Source organism: Lagenorhynchus albirostris, chromosome 10 (assembly GCF_949774975.1).
Source record: "Lagenorhynchus albirostris chromosome 10, mLagAlb1.1, whole genome shotgun sequence".
NCBI lineage: Eukaryota > Metazoa > Chordata > Mammalia > Artiodactyla > Delphinidae > Lagenorhynchus > Lagenorhynchus albirostris.
The window spans coordinates 64,913,613-64,936,340 of NC_083104.1; the positions used below are offsets into that span (position 1 = coordinate 64,913,613).

At 42.2% G+C, this 22,728-nt stretch overlaps 3 protein-coding genes across 10 annotated transcripts in view; 2 read left to right on the forward strand and 1 right to left on the reverse strand.

Annotated features, from left to right (window-relative positions):
• Window positions 1–9,736, forward strand: part of BLTP3A (bridge-like lipid transfer protein family member 3A) — a 57,323-nt gene extending 47,587 nt beyond the window's left edge. For both annotated transcript variants that reach the window (XM_060162629.1, XM_060162630.1), the window contains exons 16-21: window positions 1,197–1,351; window positions 1,436–1,586; window positions 3,462–3,724; window positions 4,171–4,279; window positions 4,405–4,511; window positions 4,918–9,736. In XM_060162629.1, coding sequence (XP_060018612.1) covers window positions 1,197–1,351; window positions 1,436–1,586; window positions 3,462–3,724; window positions 4,171–4,279; window positions 4,405–4,511; window positions 4,918–5,043 — 911 coding nt within the window. In that variant the 3' untranslated portion in view covers window positions 5,044–9,736. The remainder of the gene's footprint in view (window positions 1–1,196; window positions 1,352–1,435; window positions 1,587–3,461; window positions 3,725–4,170; window positions 4,280–4,404; window positions 4,512–4,917) is intronic.
• A 231-nt stretch (window positions 9,737–9,967) lies between these two features.
• On the reverse strand, window positions 9,968–16,959 carry TAF11 (TATA-box binding protein associated factor 11). Of its 2 annotated transcripts, XM_060162631.1 has the most exons (5): window positions 16,287–16,954; window positions 13,367–13,515; window positions 11,740–11,827; window positions 11,291–11,387; window positions 9,968–10,622 (listed from the first exon to the last, which is right to left on the reverse strand). In XM_060162631.1, exons 1-5 carry the CDS (start codon window positions 16,455–16,457, stop codon window positions 10,492–10,494), a joined length of 636 nt encoding a protein of 211 aa, XP_060018614.1. In that variant the 5' UTR covers window positions 16,458–16,954; the 3' UTR covers window positions 9,968–10,491. The 2 variants fall into 2 exon arrangements, with proteins under 2 accessions (XP_060018614.1, XP_060018615.1); XM_060162632.1 differs by lacking the exon at window positions 11,291–11,387 and having other exon boundaries at window positions 16,287–16,959.
• Window positions 16,960–18,244: 1,285 nt separating this feature from the next.
• Window positions 18,245–22,728, forward strand: part of ANKS1A (ankyrin repeat and sterile alpha motif domain containing 1A) — a 189,789-nt gene continuing 185,305 nt past the window's right edge. For 2 of the 6 annotated variants that reach the window (XM_060162636.1, XM_060162633.1), the window contains exon 1: window positions 18,249–18,501. In XM_060162636.1, the coding sequence (XP_060018619.1) occupies window positions 18,296–18,501 (206 nt within the window). In that variant the 5' untranslated portion in view covers window positions 18,249–18,295. Of the gene's footprint in view, window positions 18,502–22,728 lie in introns of all 6 variants that reach the window. The other 4 variants (XM_060162640.1, XM_060162634.1, XM_060162638.1 and 1 more) reach the window with 4 other exon arrangements.

A 22,728-nucleotide genomic window follows, 5' to 3' on the forward strand; every position in this document is an offset into this window, starting at 1 on the left:
ACTTTTAAAATCGCCCCTTAAGAGTATCTAAATGAAAATTAAAAGAGAATGTACTGTTTCTTAAGCTGGATGGTATATATCCATGTTTGTTTTGTTATTATTATTAATTTCTTATGGGAAAATCCAAATATTTAAAAATAGACAGAATCAGGGCTTTCCTGGTGGCGCAGTGGTTGAGAGTCCGCCTGCCGAAGCAGGGGACACGGGTTCGTGCCCCGGTCCGGGAAGATCCCACATGCCGCGGAGCGGCTGGGCCCTTGAGCCATGGCTGCTGAGCCTGCGCGTCTGGAGCCCGTGCTCTGCAACGGGAGAGGCCACAACAGTGAGAGGCCCGTGTACCTCAAAAAAAAAAAAAGATTCAAATAGCGAACCTTCACATACCCATTACCTAGCTTCAGATATTAAGAACTCATGGCCATTCTTGTTTTATATATTCTTCTGCCCACTTCCCTTCCTCCCATATTATTTTGGAGCAAATCCGAAACATATCATTTTATCCATAAATATTTTCATTTTGCATCTCTAGAAAATACAAATTTTTTAAATATTAAAATATTTTTAAAATTATGGTAAAATACACATAACATAAAATTTACCATCTTAACTATTTTAAACTATAATTTAGTAGCATTAATTACCTTCAAATCATTGCACAACCGTCACCACTATCCATCTCCAGAGCTCTTTCATCTTGCAAAACTCTATACCCATTAAACAATAACTCCTCATTCCCTCTTCCACCAACCCCTGGCAACCATTCTACTCTCTGTCTCTATGAATTTGACCATCTGGGTACCTCACATAAATGGAACCATACGTGACTGGCTTGTTTCATTTCACATAAAATGTCCTTAAGGTTCATTTACATTGTATGTAGCATGTGTCAGAATTTCCTTCCTTTTTAGGACCATTATTTGTTGTATGTTTATACCACATTTTGTTTAACCATTTATTCGTCCATAGACACTTAGTTTGCTTCCATTTACAGACTTTTTTTAAGGTGACCAAATACCATTGTCTTTTTAAAAATTAACAATAATTCCCTAAATTCATTAAATATCTAGTTAGTCTTCAAATTTCCAGTTGTCTCATGAGTGTCATAAATGTTTTATTTTTACAGTTGTCACTGTTTTTAGAGATTGGATTTGAATAGAATTTTTTGACTCTCAAATTCTTTTGTTATCTTTCTTATGCAGAGTCTGGTCGAGAATCTCTTGCGCCAGGATCTCTTTCCAATGTCTTAGACAGTGCTGGTGTTCAAGGGAGCCCTGTTGCGGATAGTTATGGCCAGGGGTCACCAGAGGCCAAGAGTTCAGCCTCACCCAGTGGGGAAGACCTCCATCTTCACCTGGTCAGCTGTTCTATTTTCTTCTCTGCAGAGGGTAGGCTCTAAGCTGGAAGCTTGGGACTCAGCTAAGGGAGTCTCCTTTTACAGGTCTCAGTTCTGGTCCTGAAGGTGAATGAGGTGTCCTTGGGGATTGAGGTACGTGGTGAGGACCTGACTGTGGCCCTGCAAGCAGAGGAGCTGACCCTCCAGCAGCTAGGCACCGTGGGACTCTGGCAGTTCCTGCATGGACAGTGCCCAGGTGAGGATGGTGGGATTGCAGGAGAGCTGGTGGGATTTTTCTGGGGCATCCATAGCTTGACTTGCTCCTGTCACTGTGCTCCAAGGGCAGCTACCTTAGTGCCAAGCCCTTGGCGCTTCTTTCCAGCAGCGATTAGGGGGAGGAAGAAGTCTAATGAAGTCTCCTTGCAAGGAGCCTCCCAGAGCTCTTTCTGGGGTTTTGTACTCAGTAGGCTAGTCTGCGTCCTCACCTCCCAGGTGCTCCTTATGCTTATACATGAGGACTGTGTCCACTTCTTTGTGAGGCTGCTAACATCAAGCTATATCTGATCAGGGAACTTCTGATTCAGTCCTTTGATGTGAATTATCATTTATACTTTAAAAGATGACAGGAAAAATCTGGGCTTAAGCTACATGCTTTGTTTAAAAATTTTTTTAAAAATATTGAGTAGATACTAAAGAATACTTGTAAAATATATATAAGGTATAAAATAACAACAGTACAATGAACCCATGTACCCACTACCTAGTTTAGTAAATAGAACAGTACCATTAACTTTGAAGTCCCCGGGAGTCCCTCTCCAGAACCTTCCTCTTGCCTCTCACCTATCATAGGGAATCACTGTCCTGAATTTTGTATTTCTCATTCTCTTGCTTTACAATTCTTCTGCATGTGTTTGTATCAATGTATTATTTAGCTTTGCAGTTTTTCAAGTTTTTCTAAATGGAATCATAGTTTGTATTCTTTTGTGATTTCAAGTACCATGATATTCTTCAGATTCTTCTAGGTTGTTGAGTTAGCTCTAATTTATTCATTTTTACTACTATATAATATTCTATTGTAGAAATATACCACTTTTTGCTTTTTTAAAAACTGCTTATGTGTACTATGAAATTCACTCCTTGTAAGTATACAATTTGATAAATATTAGTAAGCTTACAGGGTTCTACAACCATCACCATCACCCCCAAAATATCTCTTGTACCCATTACTCTAGTTACTATTCTTCAGTCTGTTCTGAACAGACATTTGGGTTGTTTCCAGTTTTTTTGCTATTTCAAATAGGGCTGTCTTGACATGCCCATCCTTGTACGTGTCTCCTGATATGTATGTTGGAGAGTTTCTCCAGGTTTATATTCCTGAGGAAATAATTGTTAGGTCATTAGGGTAGGTATAGCTTTAACCTTAGTAGATAATGCCAATTTGTTTTCCAGAATGGTTGTACCAATTTGCATTTATATAGGTATGTAAGTTGTTTCATAGCCTTGGCTACACCTGAGATTATTCTTTATGCAGTTTTGAGTAAATTAGCATAGATCCCGCTTGGCTTCCTCAGAGAGAGGTGAGAAGACCAAGACTTGGAGAAAGGAAGAGATGATCAAATTTAGCAGAGTTGAGGGTCCTCTGTTTGTTTGTTTGTTTTTGGCTGTGCTGTGTGGCTTGCGGGATCTTAGTTCCCTGACCGGGGATTGAACCTGGGCCACAGCAGTGAAAGCGCCAAGTCCTAACCACTGGACCGCCAGGGAATTCCCAAGGGTCCTCTGTTTTAAGAGCTTTACCTTGGCCATCAGCCCAGTGCCTCTGATTCATAGCAAGACCAGCTTTTTATTGGTCCTTAACATCCCTTCTGTCATGAGAGGCATTAGAGCAAAGTAGCCAAGCCCACAGTCTTTGCAGTTAGGCTGCCCGTGTGCAAATCGTATCCTTGCTACTTACAAGTTGTGTTACTTTGGGCAAGTTACTCTCTGTGCCGTAGTTCTTTCATCTCTAAAATGGGAATGATAATAATACTTCTGGCCCAGGGTTGTTAGGAATATTAAATATATATAAAGTGCTTAGAGCAATCACTGGCTAGTAATTAATTAATATGTTTTCCTTCTGTCTTTCTTCTCAAAGGCAAAAGCTTTCAGGAAGCCTCAACTTTGAAGACTGGCCACATCAGGCCAGCTGTAGGCCTTCGCTTTGAGGTGGGGCCTGGTGCAGCTGTTCATTCCCCTCTGGCCACACAGAATGGCTTCCTACGTTTCTTGCTTCAGGGCTGTGACCTTGAGCTGCTCACTTCAGTGCTCAGTGGCCTGGGGCCCTTCTTGGAGGATGAGGAGATCCCACTGGTAGTTCCCATGCAGATTGAGCTCCTGAACTCCAGGATCACTCTAAAGGTGAGAGGAACTTTGGGGTTTTACCCTAGACTTAGTCAGGCAAGGGATTCTGGCAGTGACAGCTGTTAACTTCTTCTCCTGTCCCTGTAAAATGTAATGAGGATCAAGTGAGGAAATGCATATTAGCATTCTTTGTCAGTGTTACAGTAGTACATAAAAATGTGTTGCTGGCAAAGAGTCCTGAGTTCAACTGAGGGGATCTTGTCTCTAGCCCTGACCCTTGGCATGCAGCATGACTGTGCAAGCCCATTAGGTTATCAGGTCCTCAGTCTCACCACCTCTAGAGTGGGAGAGACTCAATTATGCCTCTCACATCTCACAAGAATGTATGGATAAACATACATTTGACATAAAAGTGCTTCCAGCTCAATGGTGGAAGCATGGCTTGTTACCTAAGTTGCTCTGAGCTGGTTGGGGGCATCATGTGGTTTCTCTCTCTCCTATAGGACGATATCCCCCCCATCTATCCGACCTCTCCAGGCCCCATCCCCATCACTCTAGCCGTGGAGCGCGTTGTGCTGAAGCGGAGTGACGATGGTGTGTTCCACATAGGCGGTGAGTTGAGCTTGTCAGCCTCCCGGCTTCTCTGCCTTTTTGCTCCTGTGAAGGAATAGGTGACAACTAGGAATAGTCTGCACGTTGCTGGCAGCTTGTCATTTAGAACCTTTTCTTTTTTCCAGCTGCTGCTCAGGACAGACCATCAGCCGAAGTACTTAAAAGTGAGAAGAGGCAGCCCCCAAAAGAACAGGTGTTTCCTGTGCCCACAGGGGAGGCTTTTGGTCCACAGGTGAGGATATAACTGAACAGTACCTTTCCCATAAACCCTTAGGGGCTGTAATCGCAGAAGCGGGTAAAACTCAGAGGGCTGAAAAGGTTGCTTGTGCTGGGTACAGCTGGGTGGTCTGGGCTCCTGTCACCTAGCAGCAGCTTCTAGAAGTGCTGAACAGAGGATGTAAGTCAGGAGCTGGAGATGAATAGTTTCTGATGACATCTTCCACCTGTTGCTGTCCCTGCAACTGATGAACTCTGAAGAGGGGTTTAGGCTCTTAGGAAATATCTAGTTGGGTTTTCTTGATCATTGACCAAACTTGTGGGTTGTTCTGCTTGAATTCTTACTCCTCGTTCCCTTACTGGATGTTTCTGCAAGGTGTGTTACCTTATTTATTCACTGTGAATTACTAATTGTTCCTCAGGTACAAGAACTGCCTACCCTACAAAAGGAACTTATAGAAACTAAACAAGCATTGGCTCATGCCAACCAGGATAAAGAGAAACTTCTTCAGGAGATTAGGAAATATAACCCCCTCTTTGAGCTCTGACAGCAGTGGCTCAGCCATCTGTGCCAAGGAGAGAGGAGGAGATCACCAGCAATCGCACCACCTGCGACAGGCACCATCCAGGGTTGGACAAGTCAGCTAAGGATGCTCAACTCACTCCTCATGGTGTCCTTTCTACTAGCAGTTCTGACTTGGATGGAAGACAGGGCAAAGTATTACCACGTTCCAGGAAGTTGGGGGCAGCTTTGTGTGTGGCTCAGGCATCACGTATTTCCTGTATAAAGCCTTTTGGCCCTCTGCACACTAGGTGGAATCTCCTCAACACTGTAGGGTCATTTCACCGTCTGGTTTCATAGCAGAGACATTTGCTTGCTCCACCTGTGTGAACAAGGCAGAGTACCCATCTCCTCAGTTGGTCACCCACAGAGCCATCAAAGATTCTATGTTCCAGAGCTTCCTGTAGTCGACCTGAGAAGTCCTTGGCCTGAGCTTCGGCCACGGTAGTAGAGTGGAACAGGAAATAGCCAGCAAGGCGGGAGCCTGGGGAGGCACAAGAATAAATGAGACATGGATTCTGCCTTGTTTGGAAAGGAAACCAAGCTCATGTCATCTTGGCTCATATTACAATCAGATTTTTCAGGGTTAAGCTTTCTTTCTGTGACGCTTTCATCGCTGTGATGCTGTGGTAGGAAGTAAACAACAGTAGCAGCTCACTTGTATCATCTTTCCCTTCTATAATGCAATTTGTTTGAAATTTAAGAAGAAACTATTCACCCTGAGCTAGGTTGAAGGCATGACATGGTGAGGATCTGTAGGGGAGCTTGGTTCTGCGCCGCTGTTGCTGGCTGTGTCCTGTCTCTCTTCCACAGCTGCACCTCACAGGTTATTTCCTGTCTCCCCGGGGTCCCTGGCGCATCTGCTTTCCCAGCACTATGACTTTCTACCAGCACTCTCATTAGCACTTGGTTGTTTGGGAGCGAAAAATGTGTTTTAAACTGTAACATTAACATCTCAGCCTGTTTCCTCTCACCCCCCTCTATCGCTGTGGCTTTTTAAAATCATGTTAGTTTGACTTAAGTAAAAGACAAAGCAAAACAAAACCCTTCAACCTAGCTAGGTTTTGCCCCTGCCTGATGAAAGAGCTATTTCCCCCTTTTTCTTTACTACCAAATTCTTTACCAACACTCCATCTTCATCCATACTGCTCTGTGATATACTTCAAGCTGTGTTGGACAGAAGTTCATCAGCTAACTCACCTTGAATTGGCAAGACGGCAAAATAGTGATTTAGTAGTGTCACTAAAGTCTTAGTCACACATGACCTACTGAAGGAAAGATAAAATGGTTTCCTTTATGGGAAATCATGCCTGACTTGTATATTCTAGTTTTTTGAGGATAAAAAGAAAAATGTGTTCAAGAAGGAACAAGATCTAATTTGCTCAGACTTTTACAGACTTTTTGTTGTGGTTCGTCACTAAGGTAATCTTAAAAACAACAATTACTATGAGATTATGGGAATGTTCTGTCATGCTTAGGAAACAACGTAGAGACTTAAAAATAAATACCTTTCTAGAGAGAATGTTAACAGGGTAATTTCCCTATGGGTTGATGCTTGGTTTAACATTATTTAAGAATTTTATAAATAACCTGAAAGTGGGATATTACAGTGCAATCAAATGTCACTGCTTCCAGGCAGTGAAAGATAAATCAGAAGAAATTGAAAAAAAAAGAAGTGAAATTGCAGAAGATTCACAGACTGGGCTGTGAATACTCAGGAAAGTGGCAGGTGAGGTTCTGTGTAAGTGTGAAGTAATGCACTTATGGGAGAATCAGCAACCAGCGAGGCAGTGAGCTCTGTTAGAACTCAGGAAAGAAACCTAAGCATTGCTGAGAGGGAGGAGGGGTCAGTGTGCTGCTGTGGCCAAAAGTCCGACTGCGTCATCAGGAAGGGCACGTGGAGCCAACACAGAAAACAACACCTCATGCAAGGCCATGGTAATGTCTTAAATTATCTGTGCACTTCTAGTGACCTTATTTACAAAGTATATGGTGAAGAGAGTAAAGGTCCAGAGAACAGCAAAAATTATCAGGTGGTGGAGGTACTTCCACATGTGGACACATCTTTAAAATGTTGGCCCCAGTTCTGGAAAGATGAAAGCTGAGGGTAGTGTTAGATCAGATATTCAGTCAAGAGCAGGGACATGTTCTTCAGGTCCCAAAATACTAGCTCTAGGGCCGTACCTATTAGCCTTAGGTAAAAGAAAGCACTTCTCGTAGCAAATCAGAAACTTCTAGAGGTCATTGTTCAAGAAGTGGTGCTGGCAGAAACTGTATGGGTACAGAAGGTTTAAGAGGAATCCTTGCATGATGGTTTTCCAAGAGGAATTATGGAAAACTAGGGCTATTTGGTGATATACAACGGAGAGGGTAACTGCATCCCTCCACAGACTCCCCCTTAAGTGCCTCTTTCAAAGGCAGAACGATGAACAAAAAGAATCACTGCTCCTCTCAAGTATGGCATTTCTAATGTGTTTAAAGGGGGAGGAGGGAGAGCCAGTAGCCAGAAAATAGAATTATTCAACCTTAGGTTCACCTGAATTGGTATAAAATCACATTCTGATTCTCTTCCTTTCCCCTCCTTTTCTACCCACTGTGTCCCTCCATGCAGAGAATTGCTTGGTACACCCTCACTTTAAGCTTGTGCTTGGTGGGAGGCAATAGAAACAAATCTGGCAAGCACTGAGGCTCACCCCTTTAATGAGCAGAGCTCAGTCAGGTTTTCTGGGCTCTCTGGTGCTCCTGTCCATGTGACAAATGGAGCCCTAGAATTTGAATTTCCTTATGTGACAGCTTTGGGCATTGTGTCTTGAAGTTCTTGCCTCAGGAAATGTGGTTGGGGTCAATGTCCCATGGAATTTTAGTAAAAATCATCTTGTATAACTTCATACTCCTATTCATTGGGGGAAGAATGACTTTCATAATGAAGAAATGTGACCTTGTTGGTAGTCCTCAGGATAAATGTAAAGGAAAAAGGCAGAAGGAAAACATAGTAGTATCAGCTCCTTTGGACTGCTTACAATTTCTGCCTTGAAGCTCTAAGACTCTGTGAACAAGAAATAACAATACCTCAAGAAAATGTCTGGAGTGATAGCACCGCTCCCCCTCAAAAGGCTTCAGCCAACGCACATCACCATTTCAGCTGTGAAGCATTTACACCTATGTATCATCTGTGATTGTCTAGAGTTCCTGTTTACACAGATATACTAGAGATGAGCTTTAGTGCATATGGACTGGTTTAAATCTCTCTTAGCTGAGCTGCAGGGACGGTTATCCATCTCAAATTCTGTTTTCAACTCACTGGAATAATTAACCTAGTTTATTAGACTTAGGACAGAAGGAGTAGGTTCTATTCTCGTGATGGCTGCTTTTTGCTGTGTATTTAATCTGACCCTCATTTTGCCACAGGCCTCAACCTTCACGTACCCTTTTTCATGGTTCTGAAAGGAATGGTTCCTGTCTATGGAATATACAAGGGATAAGCCACCCCTCACATACCCCATAACATAAATGCTTCCATTTAACCCATTTACATCAGTTTCCCCATAGGCTAGTTCAGTGGGTAGTAGAAAGAAGAGATAGTTTGAACATAGTGATATGGGAAGTTTCCATTCCAAACCTTTAAACTAAGGGTTTGTGTTTTTTTTCTCTCCCCTAGTTAATACTTGCCTAAACTTGCAAAAACAGTTACAGTAATATCACAAAACTATGGAAACAACATTGCTACACAAGCTAGTAGGATGGTTATTTGAGAACTGCAAGAGCTGTGTCATTGCCTTGTGATTTACCATAGTAATTACTGTTTCAAGAGATTCTGGTGTGATGTCCTATCCTTTCAGGGACTATGGCCTTCCCCAGGATCTTCCCCCACCTTCTGCTAGAATAGGAATATTCCCACTCACCTCTGGGTAGGTATGGATAGTAGCTGTTGTTGAATGGGGATTATTTTCTCCCTCTCTTACAACAGATAGAAGGGGAAACACTCTCAGATAACCTTAAACTGTGAGGCTTTGCTAAGTGGCTAGACTTGGGATGTGAACTTCCTTCTTTATTATCTGTAAATTTCAGCCATATCCAGTATCTCAAATTGCAATAGGTATAGTTCTTATAACCACTTAAAAAGCTGCCTCTGAGAGTTAAGAGATCTGTTTTTGTTTCTCCCTTCAATATATTAGTTTTTGGTCAAGATTTAGCCTGAGTCTTACAGCATTTCTTTGTGGAATACACTACTGAAGTGTCTTCTCCATTGGCTAACTACACGTTTAAAGCCATGAGTTTTAACGTAAGATACTAAAATCCATATTTGCCCAACTTTGTGTGTCCAAGCTGTTTCCCCCACTCAGGGTGCTAAACAGAATTGGAATCTTTACTAAGACATGCTCAGGAAAGCTTCAAAAGAGAACAGCTTCAAAACCCCTCTCCTTATGACACCAAATGATTGAGAGGAAAGAATTCTTGGAGATTGCCAATTATATTACAGTAGCCTTATTACTGCTAATCACTGTCAATAAAAGGTCACTCCATTCCCCTCTACGTGAGGAAAACAATGAGAATGTATCCAATGAACTGGAATATTGGTCAGTATTGGGAAATATTAATGTTGCAGTACCTAATCAAACCTTGAGTGTACTGGTTCTGTGAACCACTTGAAAAAAGCAAATTAAACTTATTAAACAGTATTGGTTCTGGTATATCTGTTTATAGCAATTGAAACATACGGGTTTTTACATTGTTTTTAAGTACTTTAAGTACTCTTTTATGAGATAAAATTTTATTGGTTCTGGTAGGAAATGGGGAGGGCTCAAATTTTCACAAAAAAGCCAAGACCAGTTTTATTCTGACACCAAAAAAGAACGATGAACTTCTCCCCACCATTCCAACCTGCTAGACAGAAAATGAATGCAAACATGGCAAGTTGGAAAACAGTTTAATGATCACTCACCAAAATGTTTACAAGGACAGACTATTCCACTACTCCTGCTGTCACCGTGTCCTTCATGGTAGAGTATCACAAGTCAAAAGTTTCTGATTGTTTCATTTACTTAAAACCAAATGTAAGAAACAACCTAAGTCATTGCAACTTCAGGCTTCAATGTGAAACCGTCAAACCGTCTTGGAAGGGTTTTCTTTCTGAAAGCAGCATTCCTGTCCAGAAGATGCTTAAGGTTCATCAACCTTTCTTCTTCCAACTATCCAGTAATAGTTAAATGCCTCAGAATGCCCTCAGAGGTCCCAATATTTAGTCAAGGCAAGTATGAAACAGGCTGCATGCCTTCAAGGTATAATGAATATGAGAGTTTTGAGGAAGAGATTAAAGCATCATGGAATCCTTTGAGGACTGAGATACTAAAGCACCAGTGCAGAGAGTCTCATGCAATAGAAAGTCTGGAATGAGTACTTCTTCCTTCAGTACCAGGCCCTTCTAGACTGTGGTTTAGAAGAAGATGATTTTTTTGTGCTTCGAGTTGGGAATTTGCCCCTTCGACTTCAGCCTCCGAACAGCCTCCCTCATATGTTTGGGTTGTAGCGGTGGCATTTCTCCCCACTTCTCACACACATCCAGTGCTAAACAGAGGGCAAGGAGAGAGTTTCATTATCACACAAGAGCTTATGTATTACAGTCCTTTTGAGTCCTGTAATTCTCATTAACTCTCTTAAGCTTGCTAAAGAAATAAACCAACACATTTTCCCTTCTTAAGAGAACGCTATAAAATGTATCATGTTAGCTTTAGTATATCCCACATCAGGTATTATCATAGGCAACAGTTTAAAACATATCTTCTCCTTAAAAGAATAGGTATTTCACCAGCTAGAAATTAGCAATGGGCAGCAGCCAGGTTCTTTACTTGATGGACAGGGGGCAGTTCCCAGGGATCATAACATCAGGGACAACTACTCACCATACCACACTGGTCAGCCCCAGTGACTGCTTTTTTTTGTACCTTTACTTTTGGCAGCAGAAATGAGCAAAATCCATTGGAGGAAAATACAGAGTCTGCTTCTGTCACCCTGGGCTGAGGACAGGAATCAGGAGGGCAGATTTCCTAGGTGTTTCCAGGCCTTCCAGTATTGAAATTTTCAAGGAATAATGTTCATGCTCTCCTGAATGCAAGGCTCCCTTTATAGTGTAAATGGAAACCACCACTGGTGCCTTAATAAGTCCCTCACTATAGATATTCTTGGAAATAAGACCACCACAGGCTCAATCCAGTATTTAGACCAACACCACTCACCTTCTTCTACCACCTCCCCGACGAAAACTTTGGAAATACCAGACATAGCAATAACAACATTCTGAGACACAGAGGTACCAGTGATGGACTGGATCAGCTTGAAAGAAGGACAAAAGACTGTGATTAAGGTAGTCAAGGACTGGCTTTGGAACATAGTACCCATTAGAGCTCTGCACTGAAAGAGTTCACTAAAGGCTGGATCTGAAATTGACACCAGTAAAACAAAAGGATTCAGGTGTATAATGGCCTATTCTATTTGTTGAGACCCTATCCCTAGAATACAAAATTACAACTGGTCAGATTATTGAGCGGCATGCTATTTTTATTTTCCTGCCTAAATGTTCCACCAACTTGCCTAACACCTCACTTCAAAATGCCAGTGGATACAGCTCTTGAGTCTCATTCAGTTCTCATAGCTCATGGAAATGAGTGTGGTAGTCCATCCTTACCCTTTTAATGGCTGCCTTAGGGAAAGCTGACCGGCGATACATTTCATAACGGTTCAGCTGCTCCTCAGAAAAAGAAGAAACCAGGATTCTAGACAAAGATTCAGGTAATTAAGTTCACTTATAAGAATGAATACTTAAGATGTATATTATTATGTCAATAAAAGCAAGTCTCAGATATTTAAAAAATAAATTTTTCAAGGGATCAATAGTATTAGGCTTAGTGTTTATGAGGAATGAAGAGAAAGCATCTCTACTCTTACGGAACTTGACAATAAGTGAAATACGAGTTCCTTTCTTACTTCACTAAGAACAAAAACAACAACGTTGGGTCATTGAATCACACTATACAGGTTATGTTTTCAGCATTAGGCTCTCTCTCCCCATAAGGCTACCTCACTACACTTCACATTAAAGATAAAAATTTAATATGTAAATTTATATTCAAACCAGTAGTTTCCAACATTAACAGATTAAGGGGAAATTTTATAAAATATATGGAAAAGGGTTAATAATCTTAATATATAGTTAAATTTTCAAATAAATTAAAAGATGGCCATACCAATTTTAGAAAATGAGCAAAGGAAGTGAATAGGAAATTTATAAAATATACCAATGGCCAATATATAGAGAGGAAAAAAATTAAGCTTCAGTATTAACTAAAGAAATTAAAATGATGAACTAAAGAAAGATTAACATTTTTCATAAAACAGATAAAGAAGTATTAAAAAGCATGGTATTAGTGAGGATGGGAGGACACAAACTCATACATGCTGGTAGACTGTGAGGTGGAACAACCTTTTTGGAGAATCTGGAAATACAAATGAAAATCCTTTGAAAATGTTCATACTGTTTAAACTACCAATTACCTTCTAGGAGCTTATTTTAGGAAGTAAATGGACAAGTATGCAAAGATGTGCTCAAAGATGTTGATCATAATGTTGTCAAAAGAGAAAAAAAAAACCCAGAACTACAGAAATAGATTACATCATAGTTCATCCACATAATGGAATACAATGCAGCCATTAAAAATGATGATTTATGGGCATATTTACTGACATGAAAATATTTAGCTATATACTGACATATCAAACATTAAAGAATATATCTGAAAAGGTATATACCCAAATATATACCCTGGGTAAACTCTGGGTGGTGGAATTATAAGTAATTATTTTTTCTATTTTTCTGTATTTTCTGAATTATTTGCAATGAACCCATACCATTTTTACTATCAGAAAACATAATGAATCTATTTCCATTTTGAAGAAAATTATGACCTAGATGTATAATTAATGACATGGAAAACATTTACCATATATAATGTGGAAAACAGGTTACAAACAGTCTTTAACATCTTTGAAATTTTTAATTTAATTTATAGATTTATATGTGTAAAGAAAATATCTTGGTGAATATACATCAAAATATTAACAGTGTTTATTTTGGTGGTATGGTGATATTTTTCTTTTTACTTATATTTTCTATACCATAACATAATAAAATATTAAGTGCTTTATTTTCTTTTGAGTTTAAAAAAGAAAAAAAAATTTAAGGACAAGAAAAATGTATTAACTTTGTGTGGTCAGGTTAGAGCCTTGAAAGGGGAAAGATCAGAAAAGTGACTTACTGCATCTTTTGAATCTCATCTTCATCCACTTTCTGCTTCTTCTCTTTCTTTTCTTTGGTATCTATTTTCAGTTTTTTGGCTGCAGGAGTAAGTAATGATGAGTCTTCCCTTTCAACTGCTGTTAAATCTGAGATATCCTGACTCTTGAGCTAAGAAGACAAAAGAAACCCTTTATACGTTTGGTCTACTTCCCAGACTTGGGTAAGGTAAGAAGACATCATTTCTCATTACAACACAACAAATCCACTTATTTCTGTAGTTTTTGGTTCCAGGCATTGGCTGTACCATCAAATATAAGCTACCCTGTCTCTCCTAAAGGAGTTTTCAGCCCAGCTGTGGAAAGAAAACCTACTAAATAGTCCAGTTTTCCAGGTTAGCTATGATCCTAGTTCCAGTTATCTGTTTACAAGGGCAATGTAGTGCCAAGGATCATGAAAACCACTCTCCCCCTGATCCTCTTCTTCTGACCTCATTCTTTAGAGGGGATGTCATAAAAGTCCTCTCCACCCAGCCAGCTCTTCTTCGTCTAAATCTATAGATCTCTTTACTGATGATGATTCCATGTGGAAAGAATATTAAAAAGGAGGCACCTTCTCATCAAAGCAGTGTTTTTTTGAATTTGGGACTTTAAAGTGAGCTTCTCCCACATGTAGGGCTCTTTTCTTCCTATCTTTCAATACCACTGTATCATGCAAATATTTACTTCCCATTACTAGACTGATAACTTTATTTATTCTTTAGCTCTTTTAATTAATTTATTTTTGGCTGCATTGGGTCTTTGTTGCTGTGCGCGTTCTTTCTCTCGTTGCAGCAATTGGGGGCTACTCCTTGTTGCGGTGCACGGGCTTCTCATTGCAGTGGCTTCTCTTCTTGCGGAGCACGGGCTCTAGGCACGCGGGCTTAGCAGTTGTGGCTCGCGGGCTCTAGAGCGCAGGCTCAGTAGCTGTGGCACATGGGCTTAGTTCCTCCGCGGCATGTGGGATCTTTCCGGACCAGGGCTCGAACCCGTGTCCCCTGCATTGGCAGGCGGATTCTTAACCACTGCGCCAACAGGGAAGCCCCTAGACTGACAACTTTTTGAAGATAGGTTTGTCTCTTATTTATCTCTCCTCACATAAATATTTACCATTGTTTTACTCATACTAGATGTTTAATATCTGTTTAATAATGACAAAAAAAATCCAAACTTCATCCCCTCCAACAATATAGACTCTAAGGATACAACAAACCTCATTAATGAGATTTAACTTCTGTTTCCTTAAAGAGAAGCTCACATTTAAACTCATACAGGAATATGAGAAGTACGTTGAGAGCGAAGGCAGTAAATCTTTAACAACCTTTTCAACTTCTTCTCTAGTTACTGATATATACAAATTTTCTAACTTCTCTGTGCTTCAATTTTGGTGATTTATATTATCCTTAAAAATGAGCCATTTTTCTTGAAGTTTCAAAATTACTTGTTCTAAACTTGAACATCAAATTTTCTTAAAGCTTAAAGATCTCCATATCAGTGCCTATAGCCCTTTCTTATTTCATAATGTTGTACATTTACATTTCAAATAACCAGGTCTTAATTTTATTGTTTATGTTTTTAAAGCACTAATTCATTAACATCTACTTTCATCCTGATTAATTCCTTGCTCCTACATTCTTCTGGTTTATTTTGTTCTTTTTCTGGTTTCTTGAGCTGGGTGCTTATTTTCAATATCTCTTGTTTGTTAGTAAAAATATGTAAGGTTATGAATTTTTCTTTAAATAAAGTTTTGGTCAAATCCCATTGGATTTGACGTGGCATTCTCTTTGTTAATTTCTTTAATCCAAAGGCTATCTAGAAACTAGTTTAAAATGTCCAGGTGTTAGTTTTTTGGAGGGAGTGGGAGTGGGAGAAATTTTTGTTTTTAATTTCAGGTTCTATTGCACTGTACTAACAGGATATGATCTGTTATGATTTCTACTTTTAAGAATTTATGCTTTTCTTTGTGGTCTGGTATATGATCAATTTAAAAAAGTGTTTCACAAGCATCAGAAATTTTTTTTATCTTCTAGGTGCAAATTTCTGTATGTAGTGAGCTTTTTACTGGACTAAGCTAATTATTACTTAAATCCTTTCTGTCCTTGAGATCTGTTTTTAAAGTTCCTTCTTAAAGTAGTTTTGTCACATTTTTCTTTTTCTAAAAGTTCTTAACTTTATACATTTTGATACAACTTTATGCTCTGAAAGGCTGTTTCCATTTAATTCAATGTCTTCACCCATGCTCTCACACTTACACTCAAACAGGAATTACAGCTCTAAGACCCCAAGATTCTACCTTTAGAAATGGAACCTAGAGAATGCTGAGATTCTAGTATCCTGACTGATGCTCAGCGGAGCAACACTGCTGAACTCTTGGGATGGCACAATTGATAGGTTTGGTGCTATAAAGACCCTTGGACATTAGCACCCAGGTCACTAGTAGCAGTGAAATGTCCGAAGAGGATAAGAACGTGACTAAATTAGTAACTACCTCAAAGTCTCCCTTTGACGACTCCGCAGCCTATAATGACAAAGTTACACTTAAGCAATATCTAAGAAACCATATTGAGGTGAAAGTGGTACTAGGAATCCAGGGTTCTAGCTTTTGCCCTAAGTTTCAGTGTTGATTGGCATTGACCTCAATTTCCTCACCAGGAAAACCAAGAGGCAATTTGAAATTCCCTTAGAAGTAGCTTTAACGCCTAAGGGCAGGGATTAAAAATACTGACCCAGTGCTTGGGTCTCGGGAACTGAACCGGCTCTGAAGGTTTTGTCTCCTCTCTCCCCCCAACCCCGCGATGGCAGATCTAAAGGGTCACTATCTTAGCTTGGGAGGGACCAACCAAGAAGCCTGTCAAGCAGCCAGTGACACAACTCCTCCGGCCTCATCAACACATCTCTCCCTACCTCGCCTTCTTCAGCCGAGGCCTCTTTCAATTCCCCATCTGCGTCTCCGTCAGTTTCCTCCGGGATTCCGTCCGCGTCAGTAACCCCCGGGCCTCCAGGAGCAGCGGCCGTCTCATCTGACTCCCCTGTCTCTCCACCTTTTTCCGTGGGCGACTCGCAGGAATCATCCATGGCGGCGAGAAGAAAGATGGGAGAGGAGATCGCGATGCTGTCAGACTCAGGACCTCGGGACTCTGCGCAGCACCGCAGCCCAGGAGCTTACTTCCTGTCGTCGCGCTGCTATGACATCACCCATACCGCTCCTCCGCGGGGTCATTTAGAGGCGCGCCTAGAGGACTTCACGGCTCCGATTTACTTCTGATTTGGTGGCGGTGGGGAGAGGGAAAATTGAGGGCACGGAAATCAGTTTGTGGATTTTCCACCTTGGGAAACCAGCATTTGTAAAGGAGAGCTTTGTTGTTTACTGAAGGGCTTCTTTTTCCTTTCCGTCTTTCTCAAAACGCAGTGTCAGTGAACTCCGTCCTTAATCCGCTTTCCTCAGAGTAAAGTTTGGGAACAGGAGAAAACTCAATTCCGTTGTTCGCCCTTGTGGGATGCGGCTACCGGGCAAACGCAGGCAGGAACTCAACCTCTTACAGTTCAATTGGACAGAGACCTCGGGCTTGTGTTAACATTGAATTGCCAGCATTTCTCTTCCGTTCCTCAAGCACCTAAAAAGAAAGAAAATAGTCATACAGCTTGAACAGAATTTAAACAATGCAGTATTAACTCCACAACTACTGAGCGTCTACTTCGAGCCAGGAACAGTCCTAGCACCACAAACAAAAAACAGGCGGATTCTACGCAATTGTATGATTTTCCCAATTCACGAGGACTCAAGATTGGGGTCGATTTTACAAATCTGACTTTTAATGTCACTTTGGTTAATGTCATCAAAAGTAAGAGGAGGGCTTCCCTGGTGGCGCAGTGGTTGAGAGTCCGCCTGTTGATGCAGGGGACACGGGTTCGTGACCCGGTCCGGGAGGATCCCACATGCCATGGAGCGGCTGGGCCCGTGAGCCATGGCCGCTGAGCCTGCGCGTCTGGAGCCTGTGTCCGCAACGGGAGAGGCCACATCAGTGAGAAGCCCGCGTACCGCAAAAAAAAAAAAAAAAAAAAAAAAAAAGTAAGAGGAAATAGGGGCTTCCCTGGCGGTCCAGTGGTTAGAACTCCGCACTTGCACTGCAAGAGGGGCGGGTTCGATCTCTGATCCGGGAACTAGGATCCCGCATGCCTCGGGGGCGGCTTAGAAAAAAAAAAAAGTAAGGGGAAACAAATCCTACTGGGAGGGAGATATTTCCTTTGAGTGTTTCGCTTTAACGAGCCATTTCAGGGATTGGGAGCATGAAGTGCGGATATTTCCCTTTTAAAATTTTCCTCTCTTTCCTCATTGCGGTACGGAGGGGGGCATTTTACTCACGTGTTTATCACTAGATTCCCACACCCATTACATATTTATGTGTTCACAAGGAATGGCCTTGGAAATGTAGGTGCGCGTTACCATATTCCTCTCTTTGTTTCTACACGCCTGGATGAATTACCGTATTTTTTGTCCTGCGAGCTCCCAAAACCTTTGGAAAAGGAGCGCACTTCGGGAGGCGCAGACAGGTGAACCGCGTTTTTTCCCTTCCACTTATACAGCGGGTGACCCTGCGACGCTCTCTTCTTGACCTGGGGGGGGGGGGTGCCTATCTCTGCGCAGCGGGGTGCACTTGGCGCAGACCACAACCACCTGCTCCCGCTCGCTGAGCCCCGCCCAGCTAGGTGGGCAAGGGGGCGGGGCTCGGGGGCGCTCTGACGCGTGACGCCGGATCCCGGAAGTGACGCGCTCCTGGGGGAAAAGGCGGGGGGAGGGGGGTGGTGTCCCGGCCGGTTTGGGGGGCGCGTTGCCCGGAGACCGAAAGTTTGCGAGCCAGAACAGGCTTGGCGGCGGCCCCGGAAAGGGGGTCCAGGGGGCGGCGGCCCTGGGGATGGGGAAGGAGCAGGAGCTGCTGGAGGCGGCCCGCACCGGACACCTCCCGGCCGTGGAGAAGCTGCTGTCCGGGAAGCGGCTCTCCTCAGGCTTCGGGGGCGGCGGCAGCGGGGGCTCAGGGGGAGGCGGCGGCGGCGGCGGCGGCGGCGGCGGCGGCGGCGGTGGTCTCGGCTCCTCGAGCCATCCCCTATCCAGCCTGCTCAGGTGGGTAACGCTACGGGGCTGGGCAGCTGCCTGGAGACCCCCCTTCCCCTGCCCGTCTCCTGGGTCCCCAGAGAGATCGGGGCTCCGGAGGCCCTGGTGGGGTGGGTTTGCGGGGTGCCCTGGGGCGAGGGCAGGCGGCCCAAGGGGCGAGGGTCGCCGGTGCGGGTCCGCGCGGCGTCAGGCTCTCCTCGTCTCGCCTAACCCGGCAGCGAAGAATGGTGGGAGTGCCCAGGTGGCAGCCTCCGCCGCATGGCACAGCCGGGTTTCACCCTCGCCCGCTGTTGGGTGCCAGCTGTTGTATCTCACAAGCCACTTTAGAGCAGAAAATATGTATATTTTAAATCTCCCTCATCTCCTGCAGAAACTCTCACACCTTGCAGAATCTCGCGGTTCCCTTGGAGGAAATTCTCTTGATTCCCTTCTTTTGGGAACTTGGAACCTTCCACCAGGCTCTGCAGGACGTGGCTTTTGTTGTTTATATTAAAATTGCCTCTGGGTTTATCACGCTCAAAGTGTTCTTCTTTGAGCCCCTCTTGTGCTTGAAGCTTCCATTCTGGTTCCTTATAGTGAATCTCATTGGATTAGTCTGTTAAGTGTCATATGCAGGGTTCATCAGGGGGTTTATTCATCAAAAAATAAAGCTTTAGAAAGACTTGTTTAGGAAGCTGAGGGGTGCTTTAAACTTTTCCAAGGTCTGTTGTTAAAATAAACACTTGAATCTGGAGCTGTAAGGATTGAGAGAAAAAGGTCGTTTTTATGTGGCTTGGAGGGGGGATTGTAGGTGCTTTGTCAGTGTGAGTAAAATGTGTTGTTTCAGCAGCACTTTCATAGCCGGTTTTCTTTTCCTTCCTTGTTCTTTTGAGGTTTTTAAGAAGTGGAAGTTCATTTAGAAATGGCTTCATTCGCTTTTGTTCCCCATTAGTTTATGTAACTTCAATTTGAGTGAGCTTGGACCTAAAAAGCCCAAGGCTCTAATAAATTGTTAGGTATTAAGCACTGAGTGCAAACCCAGGTCTATACAGGAAGATATTAAAAAGCAGTCTAAGAGAATTCTCCCAGGGGGTTCTTTTGGGGAGGCAAAAACCAGTACCATTTGCGGCAATTTCCAGCCCCTAGAACAATGCTGTCACATAGTTAGTACTCAGGATTTGTTGAATAAATAAAAGTATCAATTAGGAAATGATATATTTCTACATAAACTGATGGTGGTACTCACTGTTAGTAGTTCAGAGAAATGAGACATCACTGTGGGATGAGATGGAGATCAGGGCTTCCAGGAGGAGGGGGACTTCAGCTGACTTTGCAGGATGTGAGGATTTGGGTAGGTGAAGTACTATGAGAGCGTTCCAAGTGGGCGCACCATGATCAGGGGCACTGAGGTGGGAAAGGAGACTTATTTGGTGCCAGTGGGTCACTAGAAGAACTTTCTGTCTGGAGCCTTAAGAGGTTGGGTGTGATAAAAAGAAATAATAATAATGGATGGCTATACTTCCATCTTTCAGAGTGACTTAGTCTTTATGTTTATATTCCCAGTTCCTATATCAGTGCCTGACACAAGTGTTCAATAAATGTACTTCGAATGCATAAATTGGGTTTTGAATCTTACCTGGATTACTTTGATATTCCTGCACTTCTGATGTCTGAGAGATGAGAGAAAGACCATACCGGTTTGGAGGTGCCTGTCTCTAATGAGCTGAATGCTACAGCATTTGTCTGTTTGCCAGAGATACCTTACCCCCCCACCCCCCCACCCCTTAACTACCTTGTAGTTAGGCAAGACTAGAAAATCTTTGTTGATTTTCTTTTTTTTTTTTTTACTTTGGGCCTCGTGTTAATATGTCCAGTCTCTGTCATAAAGGGTGGATGTTGTCTCCACTCCCTTGTGTAAGAGAGCTGACTCCTTCTGACTTGCTCCTGTATCTGTTGTCGAGATGGTATATGGCCTCAGAGCTGCCCCGGCCTCTCATCCCTGTGACTCCTAGGGGCAGGGAGGATCTGCAGGCACTAGTTACACTAGGTATGTCATTAATTAGAGGTGACTCTGATTAAACCTAGTGAAAGATTTCTGAGAAAATGAAACCATGCATTTAGATAATCCCTAGGTCAGCATATCCTCCCTTTTTAAGTTTGGAAATAGTAGAGGGTAGGTCTCCTATGCCCACACACCCCACCTCAAGGACCCTGGGTTATTTAATGAGAGCTGTGGAGTTGTAACTTCAGATTTGGCCCCTGCATTAGCTGCCATATCCTACCCCACTAGTATTGTCAATTGCAGCCTACCTTTGTCCAGCTGTTTGGAGTGACCAAGTCAAGCAGGCAGGAATAGGAGCTTACAGCTGCAGTGGATATAAATGTTCTAGATCACAAGTATGTTTGTCTACTCATATGTTTATGACCCAACCCACCCCCCACCCCCATTCTACAAAGGCTTTGTGCTTATTCTTAAGCTACAAAATGCCTCCTCTCTCACCCATCCCTTTTCTCTTATACTGCTTGGGCTTAGGTCTTAACCTCTTAAAGCCCTCCCTAATGACCCTAATACACACAGATCTCTCAGGCTTCTACTTCTTTGGAACCCGTTATCTGCAGTGAACAGTAGCATGTCAACTCATACTTTGCTTGCCTAGATTTCACAGTTTATTGCTTTACATATAGTAACCCTCACCAATTGAGAACATACCTGCTGAGAATCAGAAAGTCAGCAAAGAAGACTTCTACTAGAAAAAAAGTGGTTATGAACTTCATGTCTTTCTGACCTTCACTTATTTACTGTATACTTATTCAGAAGCAGTATAGTATTACGCTTCAGACCACTTCTTCTGGAGTCAGACTGCCTGGATTCACATTTTGCTGCTACCACTGACTAGCTGCTTGACTTTCTGTGAATTACTCAACCACTCTGAGCCTCAATTTCTACATCTGTGAAATGGGGGAATATTATCTGTTTTATAGGTATTGTCTTATGTAATGTGTGGAAGAAGCTCACCACAGTTTCTGGCACATTGTAAGCGCTCACTGTTAGGCTTCCCCAGTTCCGTTGAGCACGTACAGTTTTGCCATGCTGTACCTGCCACGTGCAAAGTACATTGCCAGACATGTCTTAAATGCTGTTCTTTTACTCTTGGGTATCTGTTTTCCAAGCCACGGCAGATTAGAAACAGTAAATAAGGGAGAGGCCCTGCTCAGGCAGGCACACTAATGCCATTCACCCACCAAATGTTTACCCATCCTCTGCTTTGTGCTAGGCCAATTGTTAGATGCACTGCAAAATTTATCTCAGGCCTGGCACATAGTAGGTAGTCTGTCAAAATGAGTCCTCTCCCAATACAAGGTCTGTTCCCTTGTAGTGTTTATAGTAGTATGATATGTCTGTATGACAGATTGGCAAAATAAGAGAAAAAGCAATAAAAGGCTAGCATAATTTTTCCCACCGCCAGTAATTTGAGACTATTAACATAGATGAATATAGCCCTACACACCTTGTTAGGCCCCAAACATCACTGCACTATAGCTTAGTGCTGTAGTATCTGTTTATTGTGACTCTTAGCCAATCAAATAAAGATTAAACTACGTTCAGTATAGGTTGTTAATGAAAGTACAAAAAATTTTAGTTTTCTATCTAAAATGATTCAAATATAATATTTGTTATTTCAAAGGACAAGCAGTAGATTATCTAGAAAGCATAGTTATCTAAAATGCCTAGTCCTACAGAGGTTCTGAATAGCATGGATTTTACTTTATATAATACTGTCTCATTTTCTAATTGTTGAATGGTTGCCTTTATTCTGTAGCTTGAGACAGGCTCTGTATTAAACTTTTTTTTTTTTTAAACACGGTATTTTTCAGCCCTGGGCACATAGTAGGGCACTCACATTTTCATGTGATGGAGAGTTTAATATGTTTATGGCTATAGTGAAACTACTGATTTTCAGGAAAGCAACTTCTGTTTGAGAATACAGTAAGATTTGGATTAAAAGTGTTCTAACAACTAAGGGAAGAAAGTTCTGAGGAAAGGAAAAGTTAAAAGAAAACACAATTCATTAGCTTGAAACTATGGAGTGGATTATGAGCTAAATACTGATATGTGTCAATGTGAATGATGTAAAGTGAAATGCACTCCTGAGGTTCAGAAGCACAGAGAAACAGACCAAAGGTTGTAATTGAGGAATAGATTGTGTCATAGTCTAGGAAAGTTCTATACCTGATTTCTTTTTTTTTTTCTTTTTT